We start from the raw sequence: 26,701 nt of genomic DNA on the forward strand, positions 1-26,701 counted from the left end.
GTAGTCTTATGATGTCCAAGTCCCAACTGAGTGGGAATTTGCATTTAGGTTGATGTATTGCCACTGACCCGGTCTCAAACACTGTTGGTTAATGCGATTATCTTCGAATTTGTTCTGACGATACATGCTGAGGCGGCACGCAATCGGAAAAAAAATGGATATGTGTATAAATATATTTTGATGGGTGTAACATTGGCCAAACATGCATATTATGTCATCCGAAAACGAAAAGTAGCAAAATCAAACAAATACATTTGTAATAATTTATTGATTAATTAGTTTGTTAATGAATTTATCTATTTAAAATTAATTACAAATTGAATCCAATAATTTACTTAAGGGGAATATGAAATACCAAACGCTTACGAATCCAATAATCATGGAAATGTTCTAAATCTGATTGATGTCTTCAGTTTAAAATAATGAAATACGCGCATCGTAACCGTATGAGACTAATACAGATGGTTTAGTATGTTAGACACACACTAATATTTCATTAACCTTACATGGACAGTCTTAAATTTTCTTTGCAATTAGATATGCACGCTCTGAACCAATTTTGAAATAAAACAGTTCTGCTGCAAATTCAAGAACCGTGTGTAAAACAAGGCTAATTGATTTGAATAAACATTCTCAAAACAATAGACCTATACCAAATTTCAATAGTTTAGGGTCGAGATGAAAACCCCATAAGTTATTTTGTGTTAGGATACTGTATTTGTGTCCACAAGCGTAAAATATCAGAATACAGTCCTCTCATACAGGTGAGTTGGAAAACACGATATCATAGTTTATAGTTTACAAGTCATAAAATCTTAAGCATTGTAATCTAAGTCGAGTATGCAATCATCTTGAGAACACTATCGTGACATGCTTTATCAGCTTATGATTGAATTCTCTTCAAACAAGGTGAATATTAAAGGTGTTGTAAAACTTATCAATGTTGTCAATGTTTAAATGACAGAAATCCAATTTAAATACCTTTCAAGCAAACATGAATACATTCATTTTTTTCTTGGATTTTTTTTTTTCAAAATTTGTCATTAATCTGACAATTGCATAACAAAATGTTGTATTTTCATTTTCACATGCCTTGTAAATATTTCAGTACAAAAAACTCTAGCCAATAAATAAATTCTATGATGTCAAGCATTTTATTAAAATTAAGTCAGTGTTTCTCAGTTTACACATTTTTACTTTTTTATTAACAGTATTTAAGGGACAAATAAAATGCACGAAACCCATAACGTAATTTAAACATTCTGAATATGTCAATTTGACATTTTTTTACCTTTCATGGTAATGAGTTTTATATCTTTTGTTAAACTGTTACCAGAAATCCGCCTTATATACAATGATTTATGATCATTTCAAGAATTTATATGTTTTAATTATAGCTGAAATCAGAAACAGATAGTTATTATGAAATTATTTGTTGCGTAGTACAAAGCGTTCAGCTCTTTTGTACTATCAGTTTTTAATAATTGTAATGCTAATTAACATAAGATAAATGGAAAATGTGTCCAAGGGACTCAGATGATGCCCCGCTTGCATAAAACGTGATAGAGGGGCATAGTTCCAGAACAGTAAAAGTGACGCCACAAAATTTCACACTTGGTCTGTGTTTTGTGATAATGAGCATTATGCTAAAGTTTCATGGTATTTGGTACACGAGACGCGCGCTTCGTCGTTAAAAATGACTCAAAGTCATTAAAACCGATGACCTTTGAACGCATGTGCTATATATTTCAAATATCATAAATTAATTTGAGAACAGCAAATAAATTACCATATAAATCTTCAATAAAATCTGTTTGTATCTCTGTAGCCGTTGTTACTTCCATTCGTTTGTTTGTGACATTTATTCTGAAGAAACTGGAGGGTCCATGTACATTCCCTGTCATGTTTTCACACTTCGTGTTCTCGAATATTTTAGGACAAATGTTTTTGTAAGGTTTATTGCTACTAGTTTTCCTGTTCAAAATAAAACATGATATGATAAGAACCAATGATACGCAATTATATTCATTTGTTTCTATGATGAATAATACTTATACAACAGGTAATAAAAGAAATAATATTAATAATTGGTCATTTTCCATTCATATATGAACAAATAAGATGTGGTATGATTGCCAATGAGACAACTCTCTACAAAATGACACAGAAATTAACAACTATAGGTCACCGTACGACCTTTAACAATGAGCAAAGCCCATACCATATGTTGAAGGCCGTATGGTGACATATAGATGTTAATGTCTGTGTCATTTAGTCTCTTGTGGAGAGTTGTCTAATTGGCAACCATATCACATCTTCTTTTTTTATAAAGGTAGTCGAAAATGGAAATTTATTGACATATAACGTAATTGAAAAAAAGTAAAACAATAACCAACAAACCACTTGTTTTTAAATTCTATGATGAAAGACAGTTATACAACATGTAATAAAAGAAATGCTAATAATAATAATAATAATAGTTGGTCAATTTCCACTCATATATAAACAAAATAGATGTGGTATGATTACCAATAAGACAACTCTCTATAAGAGACCAAATGACTCAAAAATTAACAACTATAGGTCACCGTACGATGGTCACTAGGTTGCAATATTAAAGTCTGTTTAGAACCTCACATGATATGGGTTCAGATTCAAAGTTTTGTTTAAAAACTGTAACAAGTACACATCATAATGAACAACATGCACACTAAGTTTCAAGTAGATGTGGCAAATAAAGGCAACAGTAGTATACCGCTGTTCAAACTCATCATAAATCCATGGACAAAAAACAAAATCGGGGTAACAAACTAAAACTGAGGGAAACGCATAAATATAAGAGGAGAACAACGACACAACACTACAATGTAACTAACACACACAGAAACGGACCAAGCATCAGACAAAATCCCACGAGAATAACAAATATAACATCAAAACCAAATACATGAATTTGGGATAGACAAGTACCGTGACACGTCTTATCGCAATGTCAATTTACACTCAAAAATAAGAGAAAACAAACGACGCAACGTTAAATTGTAACACACACAGAAACGAACTATAATATAACAATGGCCATATTCCTGACTTGGTACAGGACATTTTTAAAGGAAAAAATGGTGGGTTGAACATGGTTTTGTGGCATGCCAAACCTCGCACTTTAATGGCAATGTTAACTATAACATAGAAATGACAACATAATATTACTAGACTACAATACAAATAAATAGGAAAACGTATTAGACAAAGAAACACATGATTAATGAATAACAAAAAACATCAGGTTTAAAATTTTAATACGCCAAAAACGCGCCTCGTCAACACAAGACTCACCAGTGACGCCCAGATATAAAAGATCGAAAGCGAAAAAAAGTACAAAGTTGTACAGCACTGAAGATCAAAAGTTGAAAAAGGTTGTGGCAACACATTTTTTGTAAACTACCCTAAATGGATTTTACAGTTATTGTTAAGGCAGTTTTGGTTATATAGTCCTTGCTAAGGTTTTGGTTCAAACACATCATTGACATTTGAACATACAGCGATATGCGTTCTTAAATTCTAAAATCCGGAAAAAACACTTCAGACGAATAAATTTGTTTGATCCCAAAATCAATACGCATTTATCTCTTTTCCAAATCTTGTAGTTATTTAAGTTTCTTTACAATCAAGCAAGGGGAAGGTCAAGTTACAATCCATTGTTTGTATGTCCTTGTCTAATTGTATCAGCGATGAACTATGATCAGTTTCATAGCTACCTGTTTCAGTTTCATTCCAATCTATAAAAGGATACTCAAGTGACGCACACGGAAAAAACATTCGAACACGAACGGAAGAATAACGGATGGACAAAGAAAGAAACAGAAATCAATAACTTAACTACTGCCGAAAACATTCAGGTAGCTTCTGATGTGTAAATCTTATGATTAAACGTTTTCGGTGATGTGAGGACAAAATTGTGACTACGACAATCCTTTGTTCATTTGTGCCTAATACACATTATCAATCAACCAAATCAACACTGCAACAATTTTAAATATTTTGAATTGATAAAATAGAGATATTGTCTAAAGTATTTAGTAAATGTTTATAATTATGAATGATATCACAGAAAAATCATAGGCTTCAGACTTGTATTGTTTAAGCTGGTGACAAATCAGAAACTCATGAGGCATCAGACATATTGTCAATGAAAACCAAATTGCTAGCCATTAAACCAGCCATGAAACCAGGTTCAACCCAACATTTTTGTTTAATATTGCAGTTGTTATCGAATAGTTCGATTCTCATTATGTCGGCATTTGTTTTTGTTGCGCTTCAGTGTCCATTTTGTTCCTTTGTTTTCCTCTTATAGTTGATGTGTCTCCCTCGGTTTTAATTTGTAATCTGAATTTGTTTTACCCTCAATCAGTTTATAACTTTTGGTCACCAGTATACAACTATGGCCTATATTTATCTCTGATCTGACTCATTTGAAAGAATGTTTTGATAGATGGACGATTGAATTTTACCAAAATATTACTGACATTGCGGTTTAAAATATCTAGGAAAATGGCGATAAAAATAAGAAGATGTGTATGATTTCCAATGGGACAATTCTGTTAGATACCTAATGACGAAGAAGTACCTTACTAAAAATCACCGCATATGCATTAAACAATGATAAAACCAATACCACATAGCAAGTAAGAACAAGATTGCTATCTTTCGTTTGATTTTGATTTAACAACACTTCATCTAGTAGATATTCATAATCATTTCGGATTTGTATATAGTAGTGACTGTGGGTAAATCAAACATACTGATCAATTTGTGTCAGTTTCAAACAACTCAATGTATTTTGAGCTTTCATACTAATTTAAGAGACACCAACAAATTTACTTTACGTTAATAAGTCCTGCACTTGAATATTTGTGAGATCTCAAACCTCCCGCTATACCTCTAGCCAATGTAGAAAAGTAAACGCATAACAATACGCACATTAAAATTCAGTTCAAGAGAAGTCCGAGTCTGATGTCAGAAGATGTAACCAAAGAAAATAAACAAAATGACAATAATACATAAATAACAACAGACTACTAGCAGTTAACTGACATGCCAGCTCCAGACTTCAATTAAACAGACTGAAAGATTATGATTTCATCATATGAATATCAGGCACAATCCTTCCCGTTAGGGGTTTAGTATCATACCATCATAACATATATAAGAAGAACATAACCCGTGTCATGCCAACAACTGGTTTTTAAATAAATGTGTTCAGTATCGTAACTATATCCCTTCTTAATAAGTCTATTCAAAGGTTTTGTTAGTTTTTGAGGTGAATACTGACACCTTTGTGCTTTATAAAGAATATTTCCATAAAAAAATTGGATGTGAAATACCTGAACGTATAAGAAGTCTGCATGTTGACCTATATTTACGAATGGTGTCCTTATACCGATGATAAAATTTAGTAAATGTTTTGACAAGTTTGTGATATCGAAAACCCTTGTGTAATAATTTTTCAGTAATACATAAATTTCTCTCGTTAAATCTAAAACATTGTTACATACACGAGCGAATCGTACAAGTTGAGATATATAAACACCGTAAGATGGTGACAAGGGAACGTCACCATCTAAAAAATGGATAATTAACGATAGGAAATGAAAAATCATCTCTTTTATCATGTCTTATGTAGACGAAACGCGCGTCTGGCGTATAAAATTATAATCCTGGTACTTTTGATAACTATTATCATAAATTTTAGTATTCAGCTTTCCGTTAGTGATATAGATATCAAGATATCGAGGAAAGGGCAGTGGTGATTGTTAGTATTAGCTTTATTTAAAGTAAGTTCAAAAGGATAAATTTCTTTAATATAACATACTGAAGTCTAGTTTGATTTTAACTGATGAACACATTGTAAAGCCTTTGTTTGTCGCATCTTGACTTATGTATGGGTTAGAGACGATATTAATTGCTTTCGATATCGATACACCGATACCATTAATAAGGAGAAAACCAGACTCAAATTCAACATCATTTGAGCATAAACACGACGTAGTCAATATAAATAACGAACGTCAAACTTTATGAAGACGATATGACAATAAAAAAATACGGAAAAACTGAATGAAAATAAACTCATCATAGATACCAGGACTACATTTAGTATATACGCCATACGCGCGTTTCGTCTACAAAAGACTCATCAGTGACGCTCGATTTCAAAAAAGTCAAAAAGGCCAAATAAAGCACGAAGTCGAAGAGCACTGAGGACCAAAATTCCTAAAAGTTTTGCCAAATACAGTAATAAGTCTTACCATTCCAATGAAACATTGATGAAGTTTGGGTGTCTATATTCTACAGGGTGTTCCCAGAAGCACTGCAGTGCACCTGCCGCCATACCCTCCCAAATACATGCAAAATTTACAATTTCTTGTGGATAATCTGCAAAAGTATAATTAAGTAAACATGTTACACATATACATGGAAAAAAAACTTTTTGAAAATGTCTCGTATGTACTTGGTTGTATAACAAATTTAAAACATATATATATATATTTATGTATGCAAATTAAAATAGTTTGTCTCTTGAAGTTTTCATGTTTTTATTGTGTCACGTTATTATTGTAGAACGTTTTGGATTCCTGTTGATGACATTAGTCTTCTCTAGTCTTTATTGAATGGTTGCCATAACGAGAATCAAATCTACATTTTGAATAATCAATGATTCAAAATGCATTTTTGAATATGTTTGAATATTTTTAAATATTTTTATTGTCTGAGTGATATCGAATTATAGCATTATACATGTTACAACTATATTCAAGAAAAAGTCACATGACCTTAAACAAAGAAAGGTCAACACATTGTATAACATTGATTAATGCTAAAATTATTACCCCCAGTGAGTTTATTTACAGTTCATGATTTATCTATGTTTTCTATATGTGTTACATTTTCAAGACAATTCTTGCACAACTTACTTATCATTTAAATAACTTGAATTTTTTTCTTATGTATTAAAGAGGCACTAGCTGTCAAATTCAGGTTTACTGAATTGACTCAAATTATCATATTTGATTTACAACAACAAACAAAATATATAATTTACAGAGCATTGGGTCGAGAATATGTAGCTTCGTTTCGTGTGTATGTAACTCTATATGACATCTTATTAACTATGAAGTTGACCTCCGAAAACCTCCTAGATAGTCATATATGCGATATAAATATGAATAGAGATATAAGAGGCATATAACAATATAAATAGATAGGACAATTGTGCATTTAGATTTTTTCTAGGTCTGTTTAATTTTGTATTATAGATTTGAAATATAGGTTAATCATCGTGTTTACTTGTATAAGAATGATGTTTTGTGAATCGAATAAGTCAATTAAATGATTTACCTTTGTTTCGCTTTCAATGGTGACACTGTTATCTCTAGCTTAGGGGTAAAATTGAAGTTCGCATGAATACGGATTCAATGAGGTCAAATTATTCAATTTGAGTGAATGCTTCATCGTCAATGTTTCGTATCTTATTTTGACAATATTGAACCGTACTGGCCGCTAAAAGCGATTTTTTCCTCACTATTTCCTTTCATTTATGATTGAACAAAAAACACCTCATATTTTAGATTTTTTTTTATATATTCCAAAGGAAGCTAGTGCCCCTTTGAAACTATTTTCCTTTCGAATAATTGATGTATCTACTTGAGGCTTTTATTGAATATTCTAAACTAAATTCAGCAATTATGATTTTACTTGTTTTGCGCCTACTTGCTAGAATTAAAAAAGTGATATTTGGTTATTTGCGTTTGGAGGCAGGTTGCACAAAATGACAGCAGCCATGCAAAAAACATCAGTTGAGATTCAACAATAAAATGCTCAGTAATTACTTTGTTACTTCAAAACAGTCAATGCATCGAAAGAGGTAAATTAAATGTTTGCCATTTGCACGTCTCGGAAAAGAGTCGATACAAATGCTTTTTAAATGAATTTCTCAGGAAAGTTGACCACTCCATTTCATTCTGATTTATTTTCATTAACTTGTATAAAAGCTATGAATTCTAACTATATTTGCAACGAAATTGAACTATACGGTTACAGTAAAAGAGGGACGAAAGATACCAGAGGGACAGTCAAACTCATAAATCGAAAATAAACTGACAACGCCATGGCTAAAAATAAAAAGGACAAACAGACACACAATAGTACACATGGAACAACATAGAAAACTAAAGAATAAACAACAGGAACCCCACCAAAAACTAGGGGTTATCTCAGGTGCTCCGGAAGGGTAAGCAGATCCTGCTCCACATGTGGCACTACCTTTCTTTCAAATACCGTACCCCAAGCATACTTACAATCTATATACAACAGTTCAATTTTTCCAAGGATTAAAGATGTATTTGTTCTTGTTTTGCACCAGAAATTCTTCCTGATGTCATCAGTTGTAACAACATGTTGTAACACTGTTGTTGATTGGTCAATTACTATCAGCTTGTCGTTTTCCAATTTGTTGTCTTCTCTTACGAAGTATAAATGGCTGGAATTAGCTTCTCCATAAGATTCATGAAGCTGACATGTTATATCAACAGTACTGTTGATAAATACACTACAGCTTTCAACCCAAGATTCTGAAAAGAAACTGTACGTGTCAATTCAAATGCATCAAAGTTATTTGGATCTATGATCTTTAAAATATGACATATATATAAGAAGTTGTTGACATGCGGAATAAGATATTTCGGCAAAAAAAAAAAACAACGAAAAATACGCATACTTGAGTGTCTGATCTTCAAACTTTGTTACAGATACAATCGATAAAGGTTTAGAGATCTATACTGCCACGTAATTTAAAAGTAAAATAAATGCTAATCCGCAAAACTGATATTTGCAAATGAAATGTTTCAGATTAAGGAAACCATTACTTTTTGTTATGTATAAGCAACAACGTTCATAGTATGCAGTGAGACACATTCATGGACCAAATGATAATAAAATACTTGTGATGAGAATTGATGGACCAAATAACGATAATAAAAGACTTTTGATGAGAATTCATGGATCAAATAACGATAATAAAAGATTTGTGATGAGAATACGTGGACCAAATAACGATAATAAAAGACTTTTGATGAGAATTCATGGATCAAATAACGATAATAAAAGACTTGTGATGAGAATTCATGGACCAAATAACTATGATAAAAGACTTGTGATGAGAATTCATGGATCAAATAACGATAATAAAAAACTTTTGATGAGAATTCATGGATCAAATAAAGATAATAAAAGACTTTTGATGAGAATTCATGGACCAAATGACGATAATAAAAGACTTTAGATGAGAATTCTTGGACCAAATAACGATAATAAAAGACTTTTGATGAGAATTAATGGATCCTTTAGGGATTCTCTTTAGCATTAGATTTATTGTTTCCTTGAGCCGCAGTGGTTAAACTATGTCTATATATTGTTTCCTTGAGCCGCAGTGGTTAAACTATGTCTATTTATTGTTTCATTGAGTCGCAGTGGTTAAACTATGTCTATTGATTGTTTCCTTGAGCCGCAGTGGTTTAACTATGTATATTTATTGTTTCCTTGAGCCGCAGTGATTAAACTATGTCTATTGATTGTTTCCTTGAGCCGCAGTGGTTAAACTATGTCTATTGATTATTTCCGTCTATAATTCTCATCGTTTGTAAGGCTAGAAATCAAAATCTGGACAGAGATTATGTTGCTTCAGAAATAAGATTACTATTATTTCATCGATGGGGCATTAACTACGAGATACAAATAAATATAATATGATTGTTTTTTGTTCAAATTAATAATGAATTAGTAAATAAATGTCACCTTAATTAATAAGTTTTAAAGATTCAAGCTGTTCTGTGTATGGCAAGGCTACCGAAAAAGTGTCCTCTTTGCAGAAAACATGCGGAAGATACCAAGAGACATTCATAGTCTTAAGTCACAAAATAAACTGTAAACGCAATGTCTAAATAGGTAAAAGACAAACAAACAGTACACAAAAGCAAAACACAGAAAGCTAAAAACTGCACAACAGGATTTCCAACAAAACCTAGGTGATCTCAGGTGCTTCAGAATGGTAAGCAGATCCTGTTTCACATTTAGTATCCGCCGTATTGATCATGCAAGTTCAAACCCGTTGATTACTTTAATTCAGGAGGTCATATTTGGGAAAAGGGTACGGGATTGTATTTTGTTGTAGTTTGAACAATTTGGCAAGTTGACAATCGGAACATGTTCGTTGTCAACTATGAAACAGATATTTTATACAAGAGGGACAAAAAATGAACAGTCACACTCATAGATAAAATAATAATTTGACTACGCCATGGCTAAAAACGAAAGACAAACAGACAAATAATAGTATACAAGACACAACATAGAAAGTTAAGGACTAAGCAACACGAACCCAACCAAAAAGTGTGGGTGATCTCATAACGATCAACCACCTTGCGATGGCGTTCGTCAAATTGATGAAGGAATTTTCGGTTTAGTAACTTCCTTGTAAACAGCAACTCATTTTGTCAATTGAAAGCATTCAAATTCTAAATGCAGTTTTGATTACATATTCAAAGAAGCCAGATAAGTTATCATGGTTGATATAGTTAATCAAATCACACTTGTTCGCACAATTGAACTTACTGAAGTCCTTTGTCGAATGATAAATGATATCGAGTTAATAACAGATTGTCATAAACTTTTTATTTCCACACAAAACCAAACCTGAAAATTTTAATCGTTTTCCTTTTAGATATCCTTGATTCCTTCATCATTATATTACCAATTTTCCTAGTCATATTGCAAAAGAAATCCAATTTTACAAGTCATATTGCAAAAGAAATCCAATTTTCCTAGTCATATTGCAAAAGAAATCCAATTTTCCTAGTCAAATTGCAAAAGAAATCCAATTTTCCTAGTCATATTGCAAAAGAAATCCAATTTTCCTAGTCATATTGCAAAAGAAATTTCCACTAAATATTAATTCATAATGTTTATCATGTTTGTTTTTTTTCTTTGTTTTTTTTTATAAATTTTAACAACGTCTTTACGATTTATTACACGATGACTTGATTAATTAATTTGATTAAGCTTTAGTAAATCCTACATAGTTAGTTTTACATAGTTCTGTTGTGACATGTTTTTTTAAGGTCAGAGACTAACCCTTGTTGATCGAGTCTGTGTCATGTGAGTATGCACGAGCTTCGCGCGTTATATGATTATATGGGTATTAACAATTGGATTTAAAATTCATAACGTTTGTCAAATATTCAGTTGAAACTCGTGCACTCGGTATCACTATCAAAGGAAGGATCAAGATAGGAATATGCCCTTCCTATTTCGGTAGTATTCTCAATTTAAACTGCGTTGGAATTGATGAAAAACAAACACTCATTGAAATGTATGTTAATGGGTGACATAACTTTCGGGTAATGAAAAACAGAACTTGCAAAAAAACAAATAATACCATCTAATATAATATCAGCTCGTTCTAATATCCGGTCCTAATTTAAAAACCACAAAGACTCGGACTTTTAAGTACAATTGAGGCAGTCTACCATTTCGTAGAAAATCCAGCTTTATTATTACCCGATTACATCTATATCTAATGTTACCTGCACATGGTTTTCCATTTATACATTCACAATAATAACACTTTTGTTTGCAGACAGACGCAGCCATGTGACAATACAATAAAACCATCAAGCAAGTGTACATGTCCATATTGCCTTTAGATTTTACATACACTTCCGGCCACAAACAATTCTTATAGAGTCTAGTCCATCTTTATGTGTAATCTACACCTAGATAACAAAAATAAAAAAATAGAGAAAAAAAATGGTATTTATTCGATATAAAACAATTTTGAAATATTTGTGCAAACAAAGAGGGAAATGAATATAATAATAATAAAATCAAATAACACAGATTAAAAATGCCAGAAATTTATAAGAGATATTCTCCGTGAGTTCCAGAATTAGTTTGCCACGGTTAACTTCAGATTTCATTCAGATTATGTAATTTAAAAATTTGTACACTTTTCAATGCAACTCAGAATAAAATCCATTTAAAATACTGTTCTTGGTTATCATAGCACCACACAAATATTTGATAAAAATGAGTTTGTAAGTTTTAAGACAATTGCATAAAGTCATGTACACATACATTGTATAAACTGCTTGAAAAGAAAAGAAAACAACAACGAAGGAAATAAAAACCCACTTGTATTGATGAATTGTTTATTTATTTACCTTTCAAATAATATATTGTAGTATTGAAAATTCTGTCAACTGGATATTGCAAGCAGTATTTTTTATGCAAATTGCTGCTGAAACTTAGTTTTTGTAAAAAAAGATATAAAAACAAATCACATTTTTTTAGAAATTTGTTTCTATGCTATAGGACTGATATGAAAACTTATGCAGTTTTAGTTCATTATAATATGCTATGATTCCACATTGGTTCTTAATTTCAAATTAAAAATTACGCAGTAAAATGCTGAAACTTAGTTTTTGTTAAAATAAATCACAAATTGTTGGAAATTTGTTTCTATGCTAAAGGATTGATATGAAAACTTATGCAGTTTTAGTTCATCATAATATGCTAAAAAGTATGATTCCACATCGGTTCTTAATCTCAAATTAAAAATTACGCAGAAAAAGAATAGTATTTAGAAACAAATTCAGATTTGAGAAACATCTTTATTGCCTAGATGGCAACACAAATTTATATGTAGATACATATTTTATTTCAAAGAGATTCCCGGTGTCAAACTGTAGAATATTGGTGTCTATAAAAAATTACAATAATTTAGAAATTGAAACATTTTTGCTGGGTTTTAATGAAAATTTATATATCTGTATAAGATGCTATTCAAATCCACTTTCTTTGTCAAAAACTATTCTACGATAGACAGTCTACGAATGGCTTTCATTTTGCAGATAAATATACAAGTCAGCTCAAATTTTATGAAACTTGATATTTATTCGTATCCTGGAATTTTTCCGGATGTCAACACTTACTAAACTTGAAGCTCTGTTAAATGTATTGTTTGTTTTGTATTAGAGTTAATTATGTGCCTCGCATAAAATGTGCAAGAGCGGCCCAACCGGAAACCCTCAGTTTTCTTTTTCTTTCTGTATCTTTGAGATTTTGAAAAATAATTTGTCAAAATTATTTAAAATTTTGCATGCACAAATATCTAACCTTCAACATTGTATAATATAATGTATATGACAATCTTCATGTCACTCTATCAAATGGTTCTAGGGGCCAAATCGTTAACAGATCAACCAAATTAAAGATTTGTTTTGACCAGAAACAATATAAAAAGAGAGATAGGATATGATTGCCAATGAGACAACTATTATACATCAAAGTTAAAATGAAGTGGCTGTTAGCAGTAAGTATGCTATGAGATGCTATCACAGCTTCAGTATATATATATCGTCTATATTGCACTTTTAATGGCATCGCCCCTTTTATTTTGTTTAAACTGAGTCTGACATAACATTTTATTTGAGCCAAACTTTTGACTCCCCTGAAAAGCTTTAAAACAATAAAATGAAAGCGGACTTCTAATTATTATAAACTAAGCAAAATATCAGACCCATCATACAAATGTGTAGACACAGAAAAAGTAGTCACCTATACTCATCGGTTAAAAAAATTTTGTCTGAAATTTTTTTTATTTAAAATGGAAAACTTGGTCATATATTGGAGCTAAAGCATGATAGTTTAATTTTTCGTAGAAGGCGCATATATTTTCATTGATTTTTTTGGTGTTTTTTTTTAAAGAAAATTTACCTTTTATAATGCAATTATATTTCAACAAAAATACGTTACGTGTTAACTGATAACTTACATGTAAATGTTGCATATAAAAACTTAAAAATCAATATATTTAAAATGTGTTAAGGGACGACATCAAAAGATCAATGTAAGATAAAAAACTTAATTCAAATAGTTTGGGGTGGAGGGGGGGGGGGGGGGGTTGAACTGCTGCAAGATTTGGTTATCCGACATTGATTTTTACATATATCCATATGAGTCAATCAATTTTTCCCAAATTAAGTTAATAGGGGGGGGGGGGGTAGGGGGGTCAGTGAAAAAACTATTTGAAATAAGTTTTTTATCCTTCATTGAACTTTTGATGTCGTCCCTAAGTTTGATGGCCTTGTATTGATTTTTTTCTCTCCATTTGCTCTCATTCTTTTCAGAAATCGTGATGTTTTATATTCCATTTGTTCCAAACAATTAACATTAAGGATGTACTTATGTGAGGTTTTGGAATTTGTGCCAAATGTTCGGACTCCTTTGTGTTTTTCCATACAATACAATGTAAAATATTTTGCCCCATAACACCCATTTATTTTTTCATATAAGACTTAATAGGTCATAAAAGGTCATTTATCAAAATTTAAGAAGATTCTTGATCTTCTTTCTGTTGTTTTGAGATCCAAATAATACCAATGCAAATATAAGGTAAAAGTCCAAGTCAGCCTTTTCCCGCCATTTTTTAAATTTCAAATATCTCGATAAGGAGGTCCAAGACCTATCAATATGTTTAGCTTATTTTTATCCTTAATAAATGCTCTACCGGCTTAAACTATCCATTTTAAATTCTTAATTAATTAATATTCACCTAACCTCACCTAAGTACATCCTTAATATACATAAAAACTTACATTGTAATGTAATTACGGACTCCCAAAATACTAGATAAAGACCAAATTTGATGACCAAAGTCCTGACCACAATATTTTGAAGAAAAACATCATTAAATTTGCTCATTCTACATCTTTGTTTATCATTCTATTGTTGAATATCTTGAATGTCTGCTGATTTTAACAAATTGACTGGAAAAATCGCTGAATAAAAATGTTTTTTTATTTGGAAATGTGACATTTCATTTTGAAAATCTTAAAAGACGTCTTAATAATAATTTCAACTTTCCGTATTTCTAATTGTTTTTGTAGTAGTTCGGATTTCATACTGTTTGTGTAAACAATTTGTTGACATTACAGATCAATTAAATATGATTTGTAAATCACAAAAATACCAGTTTATATTTAAAACTCTTTCGTTCAAGCTATGGGAGATGGCAAAATAAGTGACTTTGTTACAATGATAACATTATTTATTTTGTTCTAATTCAATTATTTTTTTATTATAATAGTGTTAAGTCCAACATTTATAACATGATAACTTATTTCTGAACATATGAGTGGATTCAATATTCCATATCATTTGATGATTATAAAGAATGTTTCTTAATTTTTAGTAGGTCTATCTTCCTTGAATCTCAAACAAAAATATTTTTCGAAAGCAAAATCTTAGGATATGTATATTTAAATTGCAACAGGATTTATGTGGTTAAATTATCTCCTTTTCAAGTACTTATATATGACATGTACAAGAGGGTATAAAAGGGACATTTATCCTCCGTCAAATTAAAGCATTTATTAGTTTTATTTTTACAGCTCCAAGAAGGATGGTATGATAGTTATAGTTTCCATGAATTTTTTAATTTTTACAAAATTCCCCGTATGAACAATACTAATGCTCTACTTGCTTACCTGTTCATATGTATAAAAACACTCCAAAATATTCTATTTTAAACTACGTTGTAACCTGGATTTAAATAGGAAGTCGACCAATGTAAATATCTGCTTAAAATAAATAAACAGGTACAGCAAGTCCACACCTCGTGTTATTAAAGTTATTACAGAAAGAAAGCATTCTGAAATTCCGAGAAAACAACCGACGTCATGATATCTCAATAACAATCTTGTCGGTGGTTTCCTATCTCCCACATCTAATTTGAAGTTCATTTTCGAGTAAATTTTAATTTTTATTGATTTAAAAAAAAAATGTGATAAAGCATCTTCTATTGTATTCAGAGGAGGATGTACACGTAGGAGGGGGTCAGTCCCTCGCTATGGGACTAAATACATGTTTAATAGTCAAGAATATTTACATGCATTACTCCTACCAGTGCGTAGTCCCCCCTTTCAATATCCAGAAATCAACAGCACTGTTTCTCGAACTTGCCCGAGACATTGTTATTATAAACCTAAATTATAAAAGTAATAGATCTGGGAAGAATACACGAGAGCACTAACAATAAAATTATTCAATTTTCTGTATAATTTTCCAAATGAGCATGACTCTTAAAAATTGTTGATCGACATTGAATTTCGCAATTTCAAGACCGGACGGACGGACGGACTGAGGCGCTGGTGTTGATTATGTGACTCTCACAAAGCATTGCACGGAGAACAATCAGAATCTAGACCAAATAAGAATTAGGAGATTTGTTTTGATTGCAAATGAGACAACTCAACACAGAAGTTCACGTGAAATACTAGTAAGCTCTTATATGTCAGCGTACGGCCTTTAACAATGAGAAAAGCTATAACGTATATTCGGCTATAAAATCCAGCAATCCAAATGAGAAAATAGAAAACAAAACAACTTATGGAAAACAAACAGACAAGAACAAACTACAACACGCTTCAAACGATAAGGATTTCAATGTCTTACAATAACTAATGTTTGTCTGTTTCTGGAAAAATTGTCTCCCCTTTTCGAGTTGTCGTCCAAATTTTCTGGACGTAATCCTCTCTAACTTACGTTACTAAAGCTCACTTTTAATTTCTTTGGGCAATCTTCCTCGTCCTGCAGGCACTATTTGAAGCTATCAATGACTGAATATTTAATATTTTTATGTTTTATATTCAATTACCTCATATGGGTACATTGCGGATGTTTGATCATAATATTAATTTAGCTCTTGATTAGTAAAGAAGTTGAAGGAAACACAAATCCGATTATTTTTATGGTTGACCGTTTTGTCTCCTGTATCGTTCTAATTGATCAAAGACTCTTTTTAAAAGCTTGATAAGACCTTGATAACAGTTTCGTATTTATAAGGGGTGCATTTTTATCGCTTTAAAATTTAAAGGAGCGGAAATGTTTAAAATAGTTAAACATTTATTTTGTGCTTATGAAATGAAGTGTACGCCGTTTCCTCTGTTATTTAAGAAGCAAATTCACTGAAGTAATCTTGTTATGTTCAGTATCGGATTTCAATTATTATAATTTTTATTGAAACATAATTCTTCAGTAGTGTTCTCTACGGACATTTTCTTCAGTATGAGAGGTATAGTTACGAAACTTATAATTTCCCAACAAAACTCCTCTTGTGGATCCCAGTATAATAGTATATCTTTAAACAGCATAGAAAGGACAATATGTTAGTCTATTCACCAGAAATTAGGCATGCAGTTACTTCCCAAATTTTAATGCGATTATCAAAACAAATTTTGTTTACTGCTCTTTTTAGGTGTAATTCCACGAAACAGGGTCGAACAAATAATTGCCTTGATTGGCAGTTGTAGGAAATTAATCCAACATTTCATTGCAGTAAAAATTGACCATAAACATATATCTTGGGTGTTTCAAAGCACCAATTTTTTTATTTGGTGTTTCTATCGAATGTTTTGAAACTTGAGAGGTTACATGGTACAAAATGTAACTAAAGCGTGTACACAGAAAAAAAAGGTGAAAATTTGATTGGTTAACTTCCAGTGATGTTTGTTTTCTTATATACAACGACATTTCATGTGACATTTTGTATATAGTACTGGATAGGATAACATTTTACTCGTGTCAAGTAATTCTTTATTTGAAATAAAAATAAAAACAATTGTTTGAAAATATTTTTATTGTGGATAAAAAAACATTTGTAACTTTACGAAACTTATTGATGCAACTCTCTAAAATCTAATTGTTTTGTTTATCCTGATCATGTTGCTGTTCTATTATTGTTTTGTTTTTTTATCATTCGTGGATTTTCTAATTACATCTACTTCAGTTTCATCTGTAATACTTTTCACTTTGGAGGGCAGAATGTGAAACAGATCTTTAATGCATGGATTGCTTCGATATATGTATGTCAGAAACCGCATGTCAAGTATTCATCATGGCATTTGATCAACTAATGAAACTCGAATCATTATAAAAGACCAGACTTAATTTGGTTTGAATAGGTTCAGTAAGGTAAAAACAATTGTACTAAAATGTGTAAGATCTCTACAAAATTATCTCGTTTACTTGTGATTGTTATTTGTACTTAGATAATAATAATAATAATAATAATAATAATAATAATAATAATAATAATAATAATAATAATAATAATAATAAGTTATTTTATCAAAGTGTCACATAGTCACATACTTGTCTTAGATCACACTACAGAAACACTACAGAAACTGTAATAATCTGGTATGTTTATATTCAAAAACTTCCAACTGTTTCGTATTTGTTTGAATTTTTAAACTATGCTGAAAATGTAAATGTTATCAGCTACGGTGTTGAGACATTAGTTTTTAAAGTATGTACACAGACATGTAGATACAATATAAAGACAGGGGATTAATGTTTATGTTTCACGTCCTATAGAGAAATTGAGATTGTGATATCGGCTCTGTTATTGTTTATGGAAAGTGTTTGATTGATTAATTATTTGATTTGCAACACCCCAACAGCCATTTTATTAGTTTTGATGGAATACGAATGCCTGGAGAAAAACCTCGATCTTGTCAATCAATGGCTAAACGAGATTGATATTCTATAATTTTAATAAATGACTGCATAATTGATTTTTTTAGGCTTTAAAATATTGCATTACAATTCATAACATTGAGACTATAATTTGACATATGGAGAAAGAAAAAAACCCAACAAATATCCCATTATGACAGAAATAATTAAAAGTAAAAGGTGAATGACAACGAGACAAGGTGTCAGGTAACATGGCGTCATAATGATGCGTGATAAACAGAAGCATTGTGAACCGAATATTTTTATTATGTAATAAAAATGTTGAGTACATGCTTTCGATAATCATAAAGAAGCAGGTGCATTTTGGAAACTCATAACTTTGTGTTTCAATTGTTTAATCACGTCTTATGTTTTCTATGTTGTGTTTTATAAACTTTTTGTCTATTCTTAGTTTTTTGTCCATGATATTGTCAGTGTCTTTTGACCTATGACTTTGAATGTCCTTAGTGTATTGTTAATTATATGCATACATAAAATATAAACTATTGAGTAGAAAGTCCTTTTTTGTATATTTATTAGATTTTGAGTTATTTTATTTTCTCAAAAACATAATTAGTATATTTCCAAATTGAAGGGGAAAAAAACGCGTTTTTGCTAATTCAAATTCCGAATCAAAATATTGTTCAAAGGATACCACTTCGTAGTAATCTTTTGGTAAATGAGGTCATCGGACTCGTGGTTTACTGGAATAACAAATATGAAAATGGTACATGTATGGTAGATATACAAAGATACTACAGAAAGAAAAATATTATGAGTATATATACAATATAAATATATTTCTAAATGATCAAATGTAAATTAATATAATAACTCGATGAAAAAGCTCTTTTTTGGGTATTTATGTTGTAGTTTTTATATTGTTATTAAAAATATCAAAGTTATCTATACATTTAGTACTCAGAAGGTTGTAATTCTGTGGTTGTCGTATATGACAGTTGTTGTCCATTTGTTTGATGTGTTTTGTCTTTTGATTTTGCCATTTGATTAGGGACTTTTTCCTCGGAGTTCAGTATTCTTGATATTTTACTTTTTTCTATCATGTTTGCTTTTCGTATTTCGAATATTTTTAAAATGTTAGTCGTCAGGTTTTTTTCTCGATTGAATTGTTTCCCATTTTCCATATTGGGGCATTTTATAGCTAACTATACAATAAAAAGTAAAATCACAAAAATACTGATATCCGAGAAAAGTTCTTAACGGAAAGTCACTAATCGAAAGCAAAACCAAAAGCTCAAAAACGCATCAAACGAATGGTCAACAACTGTCATATTCCTGACTTGGTACAGGCATTTTCTTATCTAGAAAACAGTTGATAAATCATGGTTTTATAGCTGGCTTAACCTCTCTCTTATATGACAGGCGCAAACAAATATGTGCTTTCTTGTTGTTTAAAGTCGTACGGTAACCAATGTTTACTAACAGCCACGTCATGAGAACTCGGGTGGATAGTTATCTCAATTGCACATCTCCTTGTTATGCATTGCGGAAAATCATTATTTAAATTATTTAGGGTAAACAGGAAGTAAAATGCAATGATTCAGGTAACAGATATGAAGTATCAAACAAATAACAATTAAAATGACAAAAATAGACATCTACGGGTGTTATTTCACACGAGATAGTTTTATTTAAGGGGGTACCCAACACTATACCCCAAAAAAATCCTGTCGTTTAATTTTTCTTAATTTTTTTTCATTGATAAACTAGGCCAACCTCAACATCTTGTAAAAATTTTAAAAGATTTGAACCATAGGTTTAAAAGATTTGGCAACTCAAATATGGCATCTTTTACGTACTAGTATCGGCCAAAATTGGAAGTTTCTGAAATATGGGTAAAGGGTTGAATTTGTTAAAAATTTTAAAATTTAATCCTAAATTGACAATAGCATAGCTAATAATTATAGCTTAGGTGAATATTAGTTCACTGATACCCCTTCCTTGTAAGTTTTTTATTCCGGATTTAAAATTTTGCCAGAACTTTAATAGGGGGTATCAGAATCAGCCCCGAAAAGTGAATGCTGTGCTTCTAGTATTTGAAGAAGATTTTTTTTTTTGAAAAAAAATGTGTCGTTTAATTTTTTCATAAAACTAAGAATTTGGAGTGCTATACTAGTCGGTTGTTCTTGCAAAATTATTTTAAAATTTAACCGTTAGATTTTTTGGTATTTAAGTTTAAATTACGCCCAACCCTCAAATTGGTTCATTAAATAAGAGCAAAATCTATTCAAAAAGTACATAATGGCCATATTTTTGTTCGTCTTTAGAACTAGGCCTTAGCTTTTTGGCATGTTGATGTATCATCACAGGGTTAAGTGTCTTGCATCATGATGACCTTTGTGTGACCTTCAAATGTGACCTCAAGGTCAACTTTATGAGATTTTTCCCGTGAAAAACACAACCATGTAGGCCATAACTTCTTTGCCTTTTGACCTAGGCCTTACATCTTTAGCATGTGGATGTATCATCATGAGGTGGTGTGCCTTCTTAAAATTTTGACCTTCATGTGACCTTGAACTTTGACCTCAAGGACGATAAATGTGGTTTTTGGTAAGAAACACTTGTACAGGCCATGACTTTTATGTAGTCAGTATGAATTCATATTTATTTTAAAAAATCATATTACAAAAGCTTTAATCGACCATACAACAATATAGAAAGATTTATGACATGTCAACCCATTCAATGCACACGGAATAAATAATGGACATGTAGTCACATAAAATTGTTTGAAAAGGGCATCGTTTCTATTGAAGCGCAGCGTACGAACTTAACTACTCAACAGACAGCAAAGTGAAAACTTCCTAGAAATCAAACAGTAGGAGGAGTTATGCCAAATAACTATATATCAATAATAAGACGGACGGAAGGACAGACGGACAGGGGTAAAACAATATCCCCCCCCCCCCCGACTTTCAGTTGCAGGGGCAAAAAAAGGATGTAATGAATTTTCATTTGAGATACGAGCTGTTGAAATTAAAAGCATGACACGCCAAAAATACACATGATTCATAGGGAAAAGCTTTAAAGTTGGCAGATGCTTTACATGATCAAGATTTTCAATTTATTGGTCTTTTGGCCAGATTCAAAAATATACAATTCAAAACTTAACGACAAAACCATTGGTGCAAAGAACCACGGCTCATAAGAGATGAAATAGAGCTGACATCCTTGTTAAACATAGAATGTTTTTAGTATTTCTGCAGAGGTTATGAAAATTAGATACAACTGGTTTTTAGTTAAAAGCACGGCAGTTACAAGTTTCACATTATTTTGGGGCCCCTTATTATTATAGAGAATGATGACTCTATTCAGTAATAATCTTGAATTGAGACTTGAGAAGAAACATTTTCACTTGCACCACACTTTCTTTTTTATATTTATTTCAAAATTGCATTTGATAAAAAATTCGGAAAGATACACAAGTTAACATGACAAATGCACAACAAAAGAAAATAACAAATTTTGCTATCCCTTCGAAATTTAAATTTGATAAAGCGAAAATGACATGATCTATTTATATCATACATGTGTAGTTTCAGTTTCAACTATGATTCTAAATATAGACTTTATACTTTCCCTAAAATTGCGGACGGAATAGAAGACACCCGTTAATTTTCTACACCTGTCAGGATAAAGGTTGGAAAAAGATACTAAAAAGATATAGTTTTTTTTATTCAGATGAATTAAGAAAGCAAAAATATGTGTAGTGTTTTTTTGACAGAAAAGGACGTTTTTTTCGTTCTTTTTGCCTTGTTCCGTGACATGTAAATGATGTACTGATGGTTGATTATTCCTCTGGGTATCTTTTTATACATGAATATAAATCATGCAATACATATTCAATTGCAATTTAAAAAATATGACAGCAATTATAAAATTATAAATTATTCGTAATATGTTTTACATTGCTACATGTATTACTAAGGCTATAGTGTATTTCCTTAAAAATCAAACCTCATGCATGTTTTGTTTAAAAAAAAAGTATTGTGAAGTCAATTCGGTTTTGATTTAATCAATTTGATAAGAAGATCTACAAACATAAGCATTGTGTAATTGTCCAGGGATTCTTATTTATTTTGTTAAAATTTTATTGTCGGAGGTAGCTACCATTTGAGGTAGGAGGGGTCCTGATCCCGAAATCCCGGTTTAAAAAAACGAAATCCCGAGGTCCAGAAATCCTGACATCCCGAAATTCGAAAAAAAAAATTCCGGATCTCGAAAGGGTCAATCCCTAAATCCTGACCTTAAAAACACTCGATCCCGGAGTCCCGATAAAGGTCCTATCCACCCTCATTTGAGGACTGGGGGTGGGGGGGCTTGGCTGAAATTTGAAAAAAGGCAAGACAGGCTTTTGAACAAAGGCAGGATCAGTAATTTGGCATAACAAACAGGATGACAATTTATGAAAACAATTTCAGTAAACTAATGAAAATTGCAGGTCCGTAAAAGAATGAAAAATAAAAAATGCAGGACAATAATGATGATTACAACTATAAAAAAAAAAAAATGCAGGACAAAATTTTAAATCCTAGCCCCCCCCCCCCCCCCCCCCCTCAAATCAAATGGTTGCATCCTTAGACTTTTGACTTTTTATACTTTATTTCATTTTATTTAAGACCTAGGCATTGCCAAGTAAAAAACGAAAACAGTTATGGTACTTTCTCTTTCTGTTTCCCTCCTTTTCTAACGTCCTGGTTTTCTTTGGTAAATTTATTTCACTTTGAAATTTCCCTATTATGTCTCATTGAAGATTCATTTATTGAAAATGAGTAACTTTAAATGAATTAAAAGATTAAAAGAAGAACAAATAATGTACAGCTGGTCTTAGCAATAATGTAAACATTCTAATCATGATCTTTTAAAAGCTTACATATTGCACATAATTTTAAAACGTAGCAATGAATCAGACTATGAGTAAGAGTTATCTTTTCTTAGGTGTTCTGTACCCCCTTAAATACTCAATTATTAACTAAAATATTATCATATATCTAGATATAGGTTCTAAACATAGTATTACTAATTTCTAACCATATAGTCAAATTATAAATGCATAAAATAGCTCAAAAAAGTAATTTTGATAGATTTTTGGAGTTTTAATTGCTAATTAAAATTAATAAATGTGTATAGAATGAAATTCAAAACAGTGTGGCTGTGGCCATTGATTGACACATTAAATCCATTGACTGGGACAATTTACGTGAACGTTTGTCTGTAGCGACCACTGTTCACGACGTACCTACGATAGACATTTAAACTGTGGGGTCACCAAAGGTTTCTTAACGTCTTTAATTATAAAATAATTCGAAAAATCAATCAGGAATAACCTTTATGTTTTGATTTATATAATTGATATAAATCAAAACATCGTGTTATTTCTGATTAATTTTTCGAATTACTTTATTAAGGTGTTGAGAACCTTTGGTGACCCCATAGTTTAAGTGTCTTTAAAAAGTACATAGTGAGCAGTGGTCTTTACATACAAACGTTCACCTAAATTGTCCCAGTCAATGAATGAATTTAATGTGTCAATCAATTGCCACAGCCACACTGTCATTCTAAGATGATGGATGGCTGTTTAAATTCCAGTTGAAAATGAAAGGCATATCCGAATGAAATGATGTTAATATTTCATGAATATGAACCAGCTTTGTACTAGATCGATAAACTGGTCCGTTTTGTAAACGTGCTAGTTCACGAGGTGCAGGAAGAACTGTCATTCTACAAGAACACTTTATTTTGACATCAAGTCGACCAGTATTGGTAGTTACTTCTTATTGCAGCATAGCGGAATAGCAGCACAAAAAGTGTTTTGTTTGTCCCCGTAGGCGATCACCAAACCTTCTTATTTGAGGCAAATCGCCTTGGCACAAAAACCAAAGACGCCGACAGGCCGAACACGTACATGTACACAAAAAAAAAAACCATTACGTAGAAAATTAAAGGCTAATGATTAAAGGTTAATGTATAACAAGGATATTTCTTATCAAAGCAAACACTACATTAAAATATTTTGTCTTATGAGCAATGCAACGGTGTCATGCCTTCTGTAAAAAAAAAATTGTTTCGTTTTTGCGAATCTAGCTAGGGTTATTTTTTTTAGGCTCTGCTTATTCTTGAAGGTTATACGTTAATTTATAAATGTTTCATTTTGGGTAATTTGGTCACTTGCTGAGAGTTGTTCTAATGACAATCATACCATATTTGTTTTATAATTCAGCGAAAATAGACAACACACTAAACTCCAAAACTGTATCAAAAATACAAATGGGATTCAACAGCACCAGGGGGTCCTCGGTTGCCGAGTGTTCGACGAAGTTACCAGTCAACACTGAGGTTGTGAGTTTGAACCCCGAACGTGCGTGTACACACAACTCCAATCTTAAGATAATTGACCAGGATTGTCAGTTTTCCTATCGAAGGTCAGTGGTTTCTCAGGGCACTCCGGCTTCCTCTACCAATAAAAACTGGCCGTCACGAAATAGTCCCAAACCGGTGCTTAGAAGTGGCGGTAAAACACCAAAAAAAAAAAATCAACAGCACCAGGTAGGACTAGAACATTTTGATTTTACGAAATATATAATACTTTTAAATAAATGAAAACAATATCAAATAGCCACTTTATGTTATAATTGAAGTAGGTTTTTAAACAACATTCTGAGTTTGATCCTTTTACTGAATCAAAGGTCAATTGACAATAATTATAGTTTTCATAGAAGAAATTAAATATTCTGAGAAAAAAATCGTGAGCGATATAAAACTTCCTCATTTAACTCAATACAAATAAAATTAAAAAAAAAATAAAACAATTTACGTCCCCTTCATTAGAACTGTGGTGATTAGTTGTATTATTGGCGATTGTACCCCTTCTCCTTAGTTTTTATATAGATGTTAGAAATTTAAAAAAGAGAGAAAATAAATAAATAAAAATATAGACAAATGAGCTGTTCTTAGTTACTGACAATATCTGTTTTCGAGTTGATTTTATTTTGTCTGCACCGAGTCTGTTTTAAAGGCACAGGTTGTTAAAATTGACAGCGCTAATAGGAGAAATAAGATATCTACCATTACATTATCATGTTTTTAATGCTTAAGCCCTCCCCTTTTCCAGAAAAAAATACAGGCACACACAAACAATATTCCAACAAAAACCAATTTAAAAGAGGAGCGAAAGATACCAGAGGGACAGCAAAACTTTATACAGACACAAACCGTTTATCAAAGTTACATTCCGACGCGCTAACTGTTTTTAAGCCTAATTGTTACTTAAATGTCTGCTTCGTGTGTTGGCCTTCCCATCGCACTTTACACATGTGATCGACTTAAAAACTAAAATCTGTAAAACAGTCTTATTTGCAGCACTTTTTCTTCTTTCTGCCATTTTTGATTTATACAAAAGTTTGTCAAATTGATTGTACATTTAAAAAAAAACCGAACAAAAGTTCCCTCTAATCTGTTTGTATCTTATCTGTTCCCGTTTTGTGACAAGTAATATCCGCTGGTAATTATAACCACTTCAACAGTTATGCAAATGACAATATTACTCATTTGCTAATCTTGAACAACATCCGTAGGTGATAAGAGATATCTTTTTACTAAGAGCATACGATACAGTCCGACCCCCGCTGAATATTTGACGAACATAATATGCATACGTCATATATTTTCACCACGTCCATTTTAATATGTAATAAAAAGTATAAACTTCATGTGCTACCTTATTTTAATATTTTATTTTATTTTAAATTGATGACATTTACTTAAAACTTCAGTAACGTTCTTCCTTATATCAGTATACTTTTAATTTGTGCAACAATTCATTAGAAATAATTCACTTTATTTAATTTTTATGAAACAAAACTGCATAGAAAGTTTTGTTGTATATTTATTAAAACTGGTAAAAATAATCTTTATTCTTAATATATCAAAATGTACATTTTAAGAAAAAGAGTCCATGTACTGGTTTTGGAGTTATTGATTAAAAATGTCGAAAGAACACCTTTTAAAGATATATTTGACATCACATTACATATTATTTTATGTTACC

General features: G+C 31.3%; 1 protein-coding gene and 1 long non-coding RNA gene across 3 annotated transcripts in view; one reads left to right on the plus strand and one right to left on the minus strand.

The window, feature by feature from the left end:
* Positions 1 to 15,807, minus strand: part of LOC143066193 (uncharacterized) — a 37,047-nt gene extending 21,240 nt beyond the window's left edge. The window contains exons 1-5 of one of the 2 annotated variants that reach the window (XM_076239209.1): positions 15,603 to 15,807; positions 11,640 to 11,828; positions 8,358 to 8,630; positions 6,309 to 6,435; positions 1,790 to 1,974 (exon numbers count right to left, since the gene is read on the minus strand). In XM_076239209.1, the coding sequence (XP_076095324.1) occupies positions 1,790 to 1,974; positions 6,309 to 6,435; positions 8,358 to 8,630; positions 11,640 to 11,748 (694 nt within the window). In that variant the 5' untranslated portion in view covers positions 11,749 to 11,828; positions 15,603 to 15,807. The remainder of the gene's footprint in view (positions 1 to 1,789; positions 1,975 to 6,308; positions 6,436 to 8,357; positions 8,631 to 11,639; positions 11,829 to 15,602) is intronic. The other variant, XM_076239208.1, reaches the window with a different exon arrangement.
* Positions 2,796 to 26,701, plus strand: part of LOC143066227 (uncharacterized) — a 257,038-nt gene continuing 233,132 nt past the window's right edge. Inside the window, exon 1 of the long non-coding RNA XR_012975525.1 lies at positions 2,796 to 3,416. This is a non-coding gene — a long non-coding RNA (uncharacterized LOC143066227). The remainder of the gene's footprint in view (positions 3,417 to 26,701) is intronic.

Source organism: Mytilus galloprovincialis, chromosome 1 (assembly GCF_965363235.1).
Source record: "Mytilus galloprovincialis chromosome 1, xbMytGall1.hap1.1, whole genome shotgun sequence".
Classification (NCBI taxonomy): Eukaryota; Metazoa; Mollusca; class Bivalvia; order Mytilida; family Mytilidae; genus Mytilus; species Mytilus galloprovincialis.